Source organism: Phoxinus phoxinus (genome assembly GCF_949152265.1).
Source record: "Phoxinus phoxinus genome assembly, chromosome: 14".
NCBI lineage: Eukaryota > Metazoa > Chordata > Actinopteri > Cypriniformes > Leuciscidae > Phoxinus > Phoxinus phoxinus.
Genome location: NC_136889.1, coordinates 15,326,287 through 15,341,021, shown reverse-complemented (window position 1 = coordinate 15,341,021; position 14,735 = coordinate 15,326,287). Strand labels below are relative to the sequence as shown.

At 39.0% G+C, this 14,735-nt stretch overlaps 1 protein-coding gene across 8 annotated transcripts in view; it reads right to left on the bottom strand.

Moving 5' to 3' along the window:
- Positions 1-234: 234 nt before the first annotated feature.
- rin2a (Ras and Rab interactor 2a) overlaps positions 235-14,735 on the bottom strand; it is a 35,942-nt gene continuing 21,441 nt past the window's right edge. For 7 of the 8 annotated variants that reach the window (XM_079634309.1, XM_079634314.1, XM_079634311.1 and 4 more), the window contains 7 exons: positions 13,915-13,987; positions 13,068-13,159; positions 8,681-9,970; positions 3,237-3,545; positions 3,006-3,137; positions 2,720-2,883; positions 235-2,040 (listed from right to left, as the gene is read on the bottom strand). In XM_079634309.1, the coding sequence (XP_079490435.1) occupies positions 1,723-2,040; positions 2,720-2,883; positions 3,006-3,137; positions 3,237-3,545; positions 8,681-9,970; positions 13,068-13,159; positions 13,915-13,987 (2,378 nt within the window). In that variant the 3' untranslated portion in view covers positions 235-1,722. Of the gene's footprint in view, positions 2,041-2,708; positions 2,884-3,005; positions 3,138-3,236; positions 3,546-8,680; positions 9,971-13,067; positions 13,160-13,914; positions 13,988-14,735 lie in introns of all 8 variants that reach the window. The other variant, XM_079634315.1, reaches the window with a different exon arrangement.

The following is a 14,735-nucleotide window of genomic DNA, read 5'->3' as shown; positions in this document are numbered from 1 at the left end:
ACATGCACCCTGAATGATCCTCATCCTGATCCTCGTGAGAAAACAATCAGATGGGCCTTCGAATGGTTTCAATTTACTTGGAATCATAAATGCGGTTAGTACAAGCCCTCATGGTGATGGAGTGGAAAGTATTTACCTATTCCCAGAAAGGAACTGGCAGGGTACACAACCACCCTCTAAAGTAGAACAGGCAAAGACTTGTGGGAGCTTGTAATAAAAGATGACAGAGACGATACACGTTCAACATCAATTTATTTTGTGCAAAAGAGTACATTTAAAAAAGGCAAATATGAAGAACTGATTAAAGAATGAGGATGAGCTTTTCTCCAAATTAATACACAATATTTTTGATTTTCAAATCTGTGAAAAATTCCTGCACAGATTGCATATAAATATGTATACACTTATCAGACTTCAAATATCTTGTTAAAATACATTTCAAGACTTGAAACATGTAGTTTGTGTTTCAGATGTGACTAGTGTTTCTATATCATCGTTACATGGGATTAGAGCATTTCAGCACCCCTGTCTCTTAAAAAAATCAATGCCCCGAGTTTACATCAAAACATGCAAATGTAAAGTACATGAATAGAACATACTTGGTAAGTTATTGCAGTTAAGAGGTTATGAGTACAGTTATGCATGTTAAAGAACTATTCTCCGCTGACTCATCCTTCCTGGTATTCCCTGATACACTTTACAGTGACACATAAATCATTTCTCTTTGCTGATCATTTTTACCAATGTCTCTTAACCTGCTTTGAAAGTTCATGTCATTTTTTCCCTTATTATTTCTTACTTTACATAGATCTTTCCATTCGTTCTACTTGCCAAAAGCCCTCTCTGTCTGTTCTTAAAAAACTGTAAATCCGAACCAATATCAGTACAACAGAGATCCAGATTACCACAAGCCCTAAATGTTTAGCTTGTCAGTAGTAGTACAGTATTTTAGAACTAAACCTCACCATTTATACCATCTCCATTACTACCGATGACTTTAACAAAACATAATAATCATAATTCATACAAAAGCAATAGGATAAAACATCACTGGCAACAATGCCTGGTTCTTTAATTGGTCTTATCACAGAGATACATGCAAAACTATAACAATAAATCATATATATATAAAAAATGCAGTTTACCAGCAACTGCAAAACAATATCATGAATCAATTTTACATTAGAAAACAAGTGTCCACAGTGGCCTTAGGGACTGAGACGTCCATGTTACTGAACAAATGCTGAACTTCCTGAACTTCCTCAATGCACTGAACAGCTCTCTCATTCTGCAGGGAGAGCAGTCACACGAAAAATGCTACAGTCTCAGCATAGCGGAAATAGGAGACAGGAGAGCTATAGTATGTACAATCCCTGGCACAGTCCTGGAGTGCATTCAATGTGGAATGTGTAAAGCTTACACAATGTGTACGTTTGGGCATTCATGAAGAAATAAACAGGCATAATGTAACGTTTGGATACAGCTATTCTCTCGTGATGGTCGCGTGCAACTTCCCGAAACGTTTTGAAAATAGTGAAGACAGAGCATAAAAAACGCTGCATCTGTCAGACACATCCTTCCTTCCCTATTTCCCCCCCAAGCACATTTTCCGCTTCCCTCCAGCTCTTTTCAAAACAGTGCAGACGTTAGCAGTGTTCCTAAGGCAGGAGATGAATAAATGGGGCTGAGAAGGAGGACCTGAATGAATTCAGGTTTGCTCTCTCAGTTGGACAAAGTGTTTTCATTGAGCTGGTCTAAAGGGACAGTGAGTTCTTGGATCTGGCGGTACACAAAGAAGAACAGTTGTGGCTGTGGGCGGCTGTGTAGTTCGGCCTTGATCCTCTGTGGATGAGTGTCCGGGGCCAGCTGCTGTGTGGTTTCATCTGTCAAGAGGAAAAGGGCGTAGTTCTCCGGGTCCGACACTTTAAACTTGTCCGCGCATATGTGACACACATCCTCCGTTGTGGCGTAAGGATGAACCTGAAGGGTTTTGGCTGTGCAGCCATTGCTTGCATCTTGCAGTGCCACCCGCAAGTAGTTCTGAATATAGACAAGAAGAAATTTAGAGGTACATACCAATATATATATCAAGCACGTTACTCCCATGATTAAATGAATAAATCATCCAAGTGGATGCTGCACATTGGTGGTGGTTGAGGAGATTCCCCCCTTCTATGTAAAGCGCTTTGAGGTCTCAGATAAAGCGCTATATAAATGTAACAAATTAATTAATTAATTAATTAAATTATCATATAAAATATTATTATTATCATTACTGCATATAGTTCATTGTTATTTATCATTATTATTGCAAATAGCCTTTGCTATTAAATAGACTTAATAATCACAAATGATAATTTCTTGATTATTGATAATCCAAAATAAAAGTTTGTGTTTACATATATGTGTGTGTACTGTGTATAATTATTTTGTATATAGAAATACACACACACACACATGCATGTATATATTTAAGAAACATTTTTCTTAAATATATGCATGTATGCGTGTGTATTTATATATACAAAATAATTATCTCACACACGCACGCACACATTTATTTTATTTATAAATGTTTAGCAGTAATAATTATATTACTTATACTTATTATTATTTGAATGATTATTATTTATTGGTATTATTATCTTTGCAAATAATATACTTATGTTCTTAAATGTATATTGTTTTAAGGAAGAATAGAACTTTACCAGGGATTTACCTGGAAATCATCCACAGACGGTGTGGAGCGCTGGGTTGTGCGCCTGCGGTGCCACTGGTGCAGTGTGTTCCGGGTCTCCGAGCTCAGCACACGAGCTGCCTGGTCCTCCTGGAAGTTCTTGATGAGAGACATTGCCCCATATGCACTGGTCAGGTAATAGCCTCCTAAAATCAGATAAGAAAAAAAAGATTAAAACAGATTTAAAAAAGTTTGATGCCCGACAAAAGTATGCAATAACTTGAGTAGTTACTGCTGTAGCCCACACACACAGTGGGGTCTAATGTACCTTCTCCATGAAGGAGTGATGGGTCCAGTAACTCCATCATATACTGTATTTCAGCATCCAGCTGTGGCATGTCACACTGGGCCATCACATACGTCAGCATGGGCAGGAAGTCATCTGCCCCATACATCCTCCCTGCCATTATTACAACAAAGATTGAAATCATGAGTCTATGCAGAATTATTATAAGCAACCACATCAATGGATTCACACAACTACATCACACTAATGTACCTGAGTTGCTCTCCATTATGGTGTAGATAAGCTTGCACACACTGAGAAGCAGAGACACTTTTTTCTCTGGCGAGTACATCTTGCACATGTTGTGGAACTTGTGGCGAATCTTCTCTATGGCCACATGGTCAGGGGGAAGAGCACCATCCACACCCATCTCCTGAGGCTGCTTGGCTTTGGCCGAAACCAGATTCTCCTTGAGCTGCTGCCAGGTCCCGCTGCTCACCTGGAAGTCCCGCAGAGCCGCCTCTATCACAGGCTTCAGGGGCTTCAGCACACACTTGTGCATGGCTTTCTCCATCACCTGATCTATGGAGGAAGAAGTAGAAGACAACAGTTGTATAACAATGTGTATAATATAGGACTAAGCTAGATGCAGTTAATGCAACAAAAAAAAAATTGTAAAAAAGAAAACCTGTTAATTTAATCCTGTTCAAGTTTGTTGATGATTGAGTCTCTTATACTCACCAAGGCTGCATTTATTTGATCAAAACCACATTAAAAATATTAATATTGTGAAATATTACTACAATTTAAAATTACTGTTTTCAATTGTATTATATTTTAAAATTGTATTTATTTCTGCGATGGTAAACCTGAATTTTCAGCAGCCATTACTCCAGTTATTAAGTGTCTATGCGACCAAATCAGTGTCTAATAATATGCTGATTTGGTGCTCAAAAAACATTTCTTATTGATATCAATGTTTAAAACAGTTGTCCTGCTTAATATCTTTTTCAGGATTCATTGATGAAGAGAAAGGTTAAAAGAAAAGCATTTCTTTAAAATAGAATGGTTTTTTAACTAAGTAAAAGTTATTTGATCAACAATGCATCCTTGCTGAATAAAAGCACTAATTCTTATTCAAATTATATATATATATATATAGTATATGGCCATAACACCTCATATGTTTTGGAATTTGTTTTGGTGCACTCCATCATAACTATCGAAGGCAAAGGAACAGAAAAAAACATTGGAACATAAATCTCCACAAATATTTTTTTTGGACAAGTCTATTTGTGGTCAAGCCTATTTGAGGCTGAAATGACTGTGACCATGAGTATATTGACTGGGATATCCGACGTGGCTCATCGTTCCATTTCCTCCTTTATAGGGGAATACCTGCTCGCAGTATTTTTACACCTACTTTTCCAAAACTCTTGTTCCAAAACAAGTACAAAGTACAAAATGTCTCCTGACAGCTCAACAGTCTCCATGAATTGCTCACATATGACAACAGGTTTTGTCTTGTAACTTTGATTGTGCAAGCAGGGCTTGAAGACCATAGCTAAATTGTAAAATCATCTATTAACTGTAGAGGAGTGTATGTGTAACTAAAATCATCTGATCTAAAGACCAGAATGTAATGTTTAAACAGGCTTTAGAAAATGCTGACAGCGCTGCTTCTGTCAGCACACTAGACCACTGAGGGAAGAAACACCGTCATAAGTGGTGACAACAGGCATGCTTTTGTGGCACTGCATTTGATAAATGTATGTATAGTGAACACAAACTAATACCATTTGTGTGCTTCCTTTTCATTTTCTGGGGTCTATTACAAATGTAAATTGTAAGTGTATGTGTAAAACAAATCATTTAATTCTATATGAAAAAGTTTTTAAAAGTTAATCTACTGTAAATAGCATAATGATTTTTAGGCAGACTGTTTTCTAGGAAAACGGTGCATTATACCCATAAAAGGTTGGATGATTTCACATCACAACTTGTAACATGACAGATTACACTTCACTTAACAGTAAACGTCTTCAACGTGTAGCAGCGTGACTCAACTGCTAGTGACCGTAACAACTCGTCAAACCTGTTTTCTGGAAATAAAGTAAACTTTTTTTTCTCAGATGTATTTAATATAGCACCAATGCAAAATGTAAAAACAAAGCTGTTTGTAGTCAGTGGACACAAATGGGGTCAAATGCTATCTACAAGTGTCCACAACAATCGCCAAGCGGAAATATCAGCTTCCTTTTTTTTCACCAGCCAAGGCTACATATACTCCCACCCAGTCACTCCATTCACAAGATGATGTATCAGAAGCACAACTAATAAATAGCCAGATTATTGTGCCTTACATCAGGGTGTTTTAGAGGTCTGACTTAAACTCTGACACAGCTGAATGCTTAAACAGAATCAGCTGTCGCAAATGTGTTAACATGGTCATCTGTCCCAGGAGAAAGCAGACAGCTTGGTGAACAAGACCCGCTCCTGAGAAATGTAAAGAGCTCTGCTAATGAAGGCGTGAGGGCGACACAGAGCCAAAGATTTAGAGGAACTGAACTGGTTTGTAGTTCCACTTAAGAGTTTTATTCTGTGGAACAACCGCAGACACAGTGAAAGCGACGGGACTGGGAGGGGTACATATTACATACTAAATAATGTTATGTGTACTGCCTTTATTATTTAGCGAATTCTTGTGATTTGGGCTCTTAATATTTGGCTAGGAATGTCACTGCACATCAGGTCAACAGGAAACCACAGCAGTGATGGCAACGGGACTGTTTAGAGGAATGCGGCTCAGATCAGAAACACTCATTCGTCAAGGCCACCTCTACTTGAAAGGCTATCTACCAAGGCTTATAAACATCCCCTCAAACAATCTCCTATTCTCCTCAGTGTCTCTCATACATAGCACTCTCTCTGTCACTCCATGTCTGCACTGCAGTCTGGAAAATGAAGCCGCGGTGACAGGAGAAGTGAATCCACTGATGCTTCCCACACGCTAGCGCTAAAGTTAGGAGACAAGGCCGCAAAGTACGTCAGCACAAAACAAAAGGCACACACAAATTACCAGACAAACAGACCAAATACAATTCCCCTTCATAGTCTATTGACTCCTCCAAATAAGTCTTTCAGGAAAATGAACGATAACTCCAAACTGAATCTCTCTAGTCTCAGACATGTTTTTAAGGAAGTACTCAGAATAGAGCAAAGGCACAACAACAACAACACAAAATCCTTGGGCCTGAAGTAGAAACAATAAGTCTTTCCAGACGCATCTCGATAAAACAGTGTCTTAACCCTGTTATGACTCAAAAGTGAGTTATGAGAGCTGAGCAGGAACACGGACTTAAAAACAGACTTTGGGGGAAAAAAGAAAAGGGTGACATATGTCAAAGGTCATTAACTGTGCATTCAAGCTTGTTCTAATTGCTTTGTTAAGTCACAGAAAAGGATTGCTGTCCATGGCAGCATGATCTCATAGCTATGGCCCTTATTGTGCTTGTTTAAACACAACACGAATACATCAAAATCTGCCAGTTCACAAAGCATCAGGTTAGGAGCTCTGAACAAGAGCCCTTTTCTCTACATTCTTGCCTAACACCCACATACTTGATGCCTGAATCAACAAGCAGGAAGGGTTACGCCGAATCATAGGAGAGCTATAGCGGAGACACTGGCTTGTTTGGCTGAGGTCCATTCTGGGAACATCTGGAAAGGGATTTATTCCTCAAAACACATAACAGAGCAAGAATTTGTTTACAACCCATAAGAGAGAGAAGAGGAGGAGGACGCTCAGGGCGATGGATGATGCAAATTTCCTGAAGAACCAAAACAAAACCCGGCTGAGCTGAAAATCATCATTAATACTTTAGAATTGATCAAAATGAACCTCAACCAAATAAACTACTTCAGCATGTAGATATGTTAGGCTTTTACAGCTAGTGTGTCATAAAGTATATTATTGCCTGTCGCAGACAGTGAAAGGCGTGTGGGCCAGTTATACAAAAGCCATACTAATGGTTCTCTGCCCACACAAGAGTATGCCAGAGTATATCTCAGCTCAATGTCCCTTGTGTGTGCTGCTCACGTGGAGTAAAACGCCTCCAGGGCGAGATGAAGACATGAGAGCTTTGCCTCATGCACACACGCTCACAGGTTTAACCCTCAGAGACCCAAGCATTCATACTGATGATGTACTGTTTGTTTACACCCAAAAACATGTTTTTAGGATGGCACTCGTTATAAAAATCATGTTATGTATCTGAAAACAATGTATCATGTTTAAACAGGTTTTTTAAATATTTAAATGATTGTGTACTGTAAATGTTACAGATATATATTATCCAAAACAGTTGGCAATGGTGCAATGATATCAATATGCAGTAATCGTGTTGTGTAATATTACATACTGTGCATACTATGACATTAATCAAACAGTAAATATTTTCTTGTTGTGAAATGTTTGTGAGTAATTTTGCCACAATGGGTCTTTGAGGGTAAAATAACTGTAACCTGACACTATTCAACATACCACTGGACATAATGAGAAACATTCTAAACACGTGCCCTCTTCCCAGCTACAGAATTCTCCACACACACAGCAAAGTGAAATTATTACGGATTTAATATTATGACCTGCTGTTCTGGAATTTTAAATACAGTATTTTTTTGTACACTTAAAATTCTAGCTAAAAGGTCCTATTTGTTGGGCTGTGAGCGGTGGACCACAGGTTCCTTGTAAATCAGTGGCAATGGAAACAGACTGGTGCCTCATTTTACAAGATTCAGATCATAAACAGTCCGCCAAAACAGTCTCAGCCTGTGAGACTCTCATCCAATGTTCGTTAACCACAAAATAGCCTTGGATTTTCTCAATGTCACTTTTCGATCCTATAGACCTTATGTAGCCCCGCCCCGATTCAGGGCCACGCTCGTTGTCTTTTGTCTTCCGGTCTGTATTTTCACAGTGATCTTGCGGACTTATGAAAGAACGGCTCGTTTTCAAAATCTTCCCGGTCTACTGACATTTGTTAAGACATCTGCTTTAAACATTACAATCCGCATGAGAACTTTCGTTAACTTAACAATAAGTAAATCCACTTCACCAGCGAATTACTCCTCGACAGCGATGCCATAGAGATATACAGAGCAACCGCAAAAACGGAAGTTCAAAGACAAGATTCTAAAGATGGCGCTTGTTTTTCTGACGCATAAGGTCTATAGACCCTTAAAAACAAACAACATTCCGATGCACAGCTGATTATTCCTAATAGTTCACTAAGAAATCTATATGAATATCAATTCATGAATTTGTTGGTAAGCCTATGGTACACAGCTCTTGCAAGATGAAATCTGTCTTTAGTAATTGTATTATCACTGTATATTAACCTCTACTACAAAGACAGTATACCAGATGTCAGAGCAAATATTATTTCCTAATCCTCTGCATTGAGAGTAAGTTAATTAACATTGACAAGATCATTAAGTGACTGCGGAGGAGTGTCAATTTAGTGTTTAGTGCTCAATGGCCCAGTCCCAAATGGCACATCTGATGTGTATTTGTGGTCTTGCGATAGCCGCTGCATGCTTGTGAATTTCTAAGAGACTGCAGAGTGTCAATTCGAGACCACATAGCACCCCCTTTGTGGAGTCAATGCACACTTTTGCAAAATGTTCCCTTTTGTATTGAAGGAAGGAAGCCTTACCAATTTGATCCTCGGGGATAAGGGACTCAATAGGTGGGTCAAGCTCCGAGCTCTGCAGCAGGTAGGACTTCATCTGAGTCATGAACTGCCTGAGAGTCTGCAGCAGGTCCAAGCCCGACGTGTGGTTGCCACCATTCTCCTGCAAAAAGCTCACATAGTCCTGCACCAGGCAGCCAAAGTAAGTCCCTTTATCCCTGGACTGCTCAACGATCTTCCGAATGGCTCTCCTCTCAGGCGTCATCAGAGAATTGAGAACGCCGCTCATTTTGCGCAAATGTCCTCTCAGTGCACGTGGCAGCACGAATGTACCAGCACCGTTCCGCTTTTTTGACTTGAAGGGTGGTGGTGCCTCCTGGTCGCTCTCCAAGTTGATGCCGTCGTCTTCTTCCTCTTCTTCCTCCTCCAGGCTGCTGTCACCAGTGGGACGCTCAGTTCTGGAGGGACTGGCCTCCATAGGCAGCGAGAAGCTGTGGGTGAAGTCGAGAGAATCTGAGGACGAGGTGGAGATGCTGAGATCGCTCAGACGCTCTCTTCCTGTGGAGCAGCGCTCATCTGCGGGGCTGCAGTTCTCCAGGGTGGTGGAGTTGCATGAAGAGAGCTTGGCCAGGCTCCAAGACACGGCTTCCTCAATGGTCTGGTCATCCAGGGCCATGTGGCAGCGGAGGCCGTCTGCGTCAAGCAGACCGGAGGAATTCTTACTGCGAGATGAGGGCACCAGGGTGGGCTTACTGAACTTTTTGGGTGGGGAGGATGAGGGAGATAAGGAACTAAAGGATGATCCCAACCTCCCCAGCAGGCTGCTCTTTTCCTGAGGCGTTTTGATCCAACAGACCGTCTCAGGCATGGTCTTCTGTTTACGGAGAACTGCTGATTTCCCGGAGGCAAAGCAGGGAGGTGGGGGACGAGGCGGTGGGGATCTCTCACTATTGGATCGAGTCACACTTGCGTGTGTTTTGTTTTGTGTGCTGCTTGTACGGCAGAAGATGCTGCGATCTATTCTATGCAGAGCACTGTGGTGGTGCTGTGGAGAGCCACTTGCGTTACCTGGGGATGTTTCTTGCTTTTTGGGTGAAGGATTAGGTTGGTGCGTTTGCAGGAAGAGGGGATTGATGAAGCACAGCGCTCCGTTGGATTGACTGTATTCAAGTTCAGAAGGGGTCCGAGTGAATGGGATGCCCGGGACTCTTGGGGAGAAATTAATGCCTAACTGTTTTAGACTTCGACTGTCACAAACAGTCTCCCCAGACTCAGAAGAATTCTTCTTATTGCACAGTTCAGAGTCCCAGAAACCTGCAGAAAGATAACACAACGAGGCTCCATTAGAAAAATAAAATAAAAATTCAATAAATTTGGATAGAGAAGAAAAAGAAAAAGCAAGAAATTCTCAAGAAAAGCTAATTCTCTGAATTTGATGAACTAAGAGGCATTAACAGGATTTGACAGCTGAATCATATTTTTTTTTTAATGTAATTATAGAAGATTATAAAAAAAAATTAAAAAAAAAAGTGATTAACAAAAATGCCCAAGAACATTAACAGACACTTCAGATAATGCTTCTGAAAGGGTTATCCTACAAATCCAAGCACTGGCATTCAGAACACAATGACAATCGAGTGGGCGCAAACACAAAACCACAAAATTCCATGACAGAAACGAATGAAAAAAAAACATTAAAGTGAACAATCAACAAAATCTTAAAACAATGAGACAAGAAAAGGAGAATTAAACTTACGCTACATCTAATAATTAAGTCTTCTCTTCAGTCTGTATGTAAACCGTGTGAGCAGAAAAGTTTACACGTCTACAGTTTCTACACTCTGCTGTCTGAGTTGTGAGTGGTAGAGTAGTGCTGATACACACGCGCTGAATGGTGAGATCATGCATGCTGATGGGAAGGTGGGAGGAGCACAGACGCTCCAGCTCTCAGTTCCTCCTCTCATATTACTCACTCGTTCATACTAAAGGCCGCCCCTTCAAACGTTTTCATTTCATGCAATACAAGAAAGACTTTTCTTTATTTTGGTTTTGTTATTCAGTAAAGAGACACTGTACTTTGATCAAGTTTCAGTTTTAGGTAATCAACACTATAAAGTATCGACTGTAACTATACAATATATAAGATATACAAATAAATAAACGAAAGGGGAAAATGTTGTACTTAAGAATAATGTGCTGATTAATTGAGGTAAATTAACATATTTAGAGATAAGTTTAGCATGCACTGGGTGCTGCATCATTTAATATATTTTAAGGTCAATAAATTAAAACCTTTGCCAATGTAGTTTAGAACAAAATTGGTGTCGTATGGCTATATATTTCAAATTATTTGCATTAACTAATAGCAATAATAATAATAAAAGTAAATTGCCCGAAAGCTAGAACAGAAATATAGGATTGACAAGAAATCAGATTTATTTTCTTAATCAGTCATAGTCATCTCCTAACTGATGACACCTGAGACAAGAGCGGGAAGTGTTTGCGTCACTCAGCTAAGTTCTGCCGAAGTGGCACCTGTACAGGCGTGCAATAACTGGAAACCTGCACCTGTGTATACGATTGTTCTTTTATTTGATCTTTTCTGTCTCTTCTTTGCCTCACTCTCTGTAAACAAACTTAAAATGCTACCATTGCGTTCTGTTGCCTTTGTCTCTTTTGCTCTGTCTGCTCTCATTCTTAACGCTTCTCTTGTTATCCTCAGCTCACCCCCACAGTTTCCTGATCATAATCGGCAGTCAATAAGCCACTGGAATTTTGTCTTGGTGGAGTTTCTCTTGGAAATGATCTTAGTCTGAGGTACCACACCCATCACTGCTCTCAGCTTAACTCTGCATGGCCATTTTAGCATTCATTACTGCCTAACCGTATTATTACAGGTGGCATAACCCACAGTACCTGCCAAGACTCGCTGTCTCACCTATCCCATTCAGACTGCCTCGTCTTCCTGAGGAAAAATGATCCCCTCTGCGATTTCAAGTATGCCATTTCACAAAACTAAAATATGATCTTATTGCTCTTAAACTCTTAGATGAAAACATGACCCTAAACAAGTAATTTACTGATTTCATTTTCAGATTATGATTAAAAAAAAAAGCTTTTGACCCAAATCAGACAATTTAATCATATAATGAGGTACATCAAGTTGCAGGATCATTTGCTTTTGTAATGTACTGTACCTCATAATTTCTGCTAATCAAACAAAACCACAACAATTTAGTTTTTATACGTCTTACTAGAGGAATATCGTACATTACATAAGTACAAAGCAACATGAATCAGAAACGAAGCTGTTTGACAGAGACATTTACTAGCGTGAAACGCATCTGCGGTCAATTTCACCTGGCCAAAGTCTTATCATCCGCATATGTTGTTGTCCGCATGAGCTGTTTGTAAAATGCCACGTGTTTGTTGTCATATGTTTGCTGAATGTTGTCATATGTTTGCTGGCACAGTGACACCTGTATTGTCAATACTCCAGGATGTATCCGACTGACATTCTGTTCTTTGCTATGCTAGATGTTGTTGTACTACAGAATCTAGCATGTATACAGCCTGCGGGTTTAGGGCTTTAAGGCTTAAAAACAATACAAGTAGATGGAAAGATAATATAACATTATGTTGAATTGGCAGCCTTTTTTATTTTTCCATAGTTGGTCAATCCAATACTGTATATTAGGAATGCACAATATATGGACACCACCACGCCGCCGTGGTTATTAGCATATATTGGATCTTTAATTGTGAATTTCCTACATTTTTACATTTAGATTTCCTTTGATGTCATCCAACGCTCACTTAAAGTTAATCTTTAAAAACACTAATAATTTAATAAGACTGATACATTTAATCTTTAACAAATGTCAAAACTAATATGCATTTTTCATGCACATTATTATGTTGTGATGCATAAATTCACAATTTAAAATGACTGATTGTAATGTTTATTTATTTAGACAGTATAACAGTAAAGAGTTTTAATAATGGGTATCAATTGGTTTTTGGCTGTAACATGAAAATAAGTATCAGTTTATCATATTTTAATGTGCACCCCTTCTCAATATATGCTGTATATTTTGTCTTTATGTAGAGTTGGTGGTTACTTGTAAATGAAATGCTTAGCTAAATGCTTTATTTTAACCATGAAAAACTGCTGAGTGCTCATCTACGATTAAACTTTGCTACACTGATGACCTGAATTGAAGATGGAGTGCAAACATATTTATTAGGTTTAAAGTGCACACAGCATTACACCCAAACACACAGACATTTAATAAACACAAAAAAAGCTGAGGGTCATTAGAGGAGCAGTTATGCTGTCTGAGTAACGCTGAAACCCAACAGTCAGCAGTTAGGCTCAGTAAAACATTCATGCACAGAGAAGAAAATTCACCTCTTCCGAACTGAGCCACTTCCTCCAGATCTGTAAGGGTCTTTGCAGCTGCGATGGCCTCAGGGAGCTTCAGGGTGAAGGGAAGAACGTCCCTAAAGAGCACAAATGAATGTTGAGAATCATTACAAACATTCTTCAAAAGATTGATAGCGAATACTAAAAACTAAACGTGCTGAGAGTTGTTGTCTGCACTCGTGGAGAGAGTGAAAGAAAGAATGAGTAGGTCTGTGTTTATCCACTGAGTTTTCTGCGTGGCATTGGCACAGACCTAGCTTGGATTTGTTAAGTCTAGCAAGCCTCTTCATTACAGAGCTCATATGGGTGGTATGTAAACAGGTTAAAACAAACTAACTTGGACTACACTCTGTGTTTCCAGTTAGACTCTTCCTTCCTGTTATTATCTGTGTTGCACTGGAATGCAATTGAATCAGCATCATCTGGTTTTACTTTACCACAAACTTTTTATTTTATACTCAGAACTTCGGGATATTTTCTTAAAGGTGCAGAGTACAATTTCCATGCGTTACAAAAATAACAACACCTCTCCTTTCCATTGGCCCAGTCCAACAGATAGTCCCACCCTAAACTCATGCCATCGGTTGATCTAATATTGCTGTGTTAAGCTGAGTCTGTATGCTTGGGTAATCATTACTACGTGTAGTTTTACCTCTTTCGACTTTCTTATGGAAGAAGCAAGAATTCTTATAAATGAATAATATTTACACCAACAAAACATAAAGGTTGCGGTCCTCCATCTTTTAAATATAAAATAAACCAGTGAATTATCTTGTAAACAAAAGCAGTTTGTGTAGCAGTTTCATTTGTTTTCAGAGTGGGATCATCTTACCTGCTGATACAGCAAAACGCCAACAGTCGAAAGAGGTCTGCAAAGCTGATCCCCGAGCCCTCCAGGGAAAAAGCTGTAATAAAGACACACCACAGAAGGTTACACTGGACTTGCTTTTGGAAAAAGCGGAATGACCTAACAGCCTCTCTCAAAGAGAAAAGTAAACAGAGCCACATTTGTACATTTAAACTTCCTTCACTCAAGCCGCGCAGGATCTGACCCACTTACTGTATGTGCAGAGAGTGACAGACAAAGGCAGAGAGAGAAAACAGAGAGATGAAACCATTCTAATATGCGGATTATACACTTCATATTTTTGTGAAATTTTTTACAGAAAAATCCTGGAAACAAAAATCTTTTGTAATTAGGTAAAAGTCTTTTCTATCACTTTTGATCAATTAAATGCATATATATTATGCATATATGAATATATATATAATCAAATATTACATTTATTTAAAAAATAATCATACCGACCCAACATTTTTGAATGATAGTGAATGCTGTTCAGATCACAAAACACATATATTGTACTGACATTCAGTACCACAGCACTCTTATCACCCTGTCATACGAAATGTGTTTGACAGAATAACACGATTTATAAATTAAGTTAAAGTGCCCTATTATGCTTTTCAAATATTACCTTTCATGCAGTGTGTATGAATATACCTGTTTGTGAACGTAAGGTCTACAAAGTTTTAAAGATCGAATTGCATGACAAATAAAGTAATCGTCTCTTAAAAAAAAGAACCGATCCTGAAGTGCTGAAACGAGTCATCACCAATTCCATTCTCACTTCCTGTTACACACCTATGTAA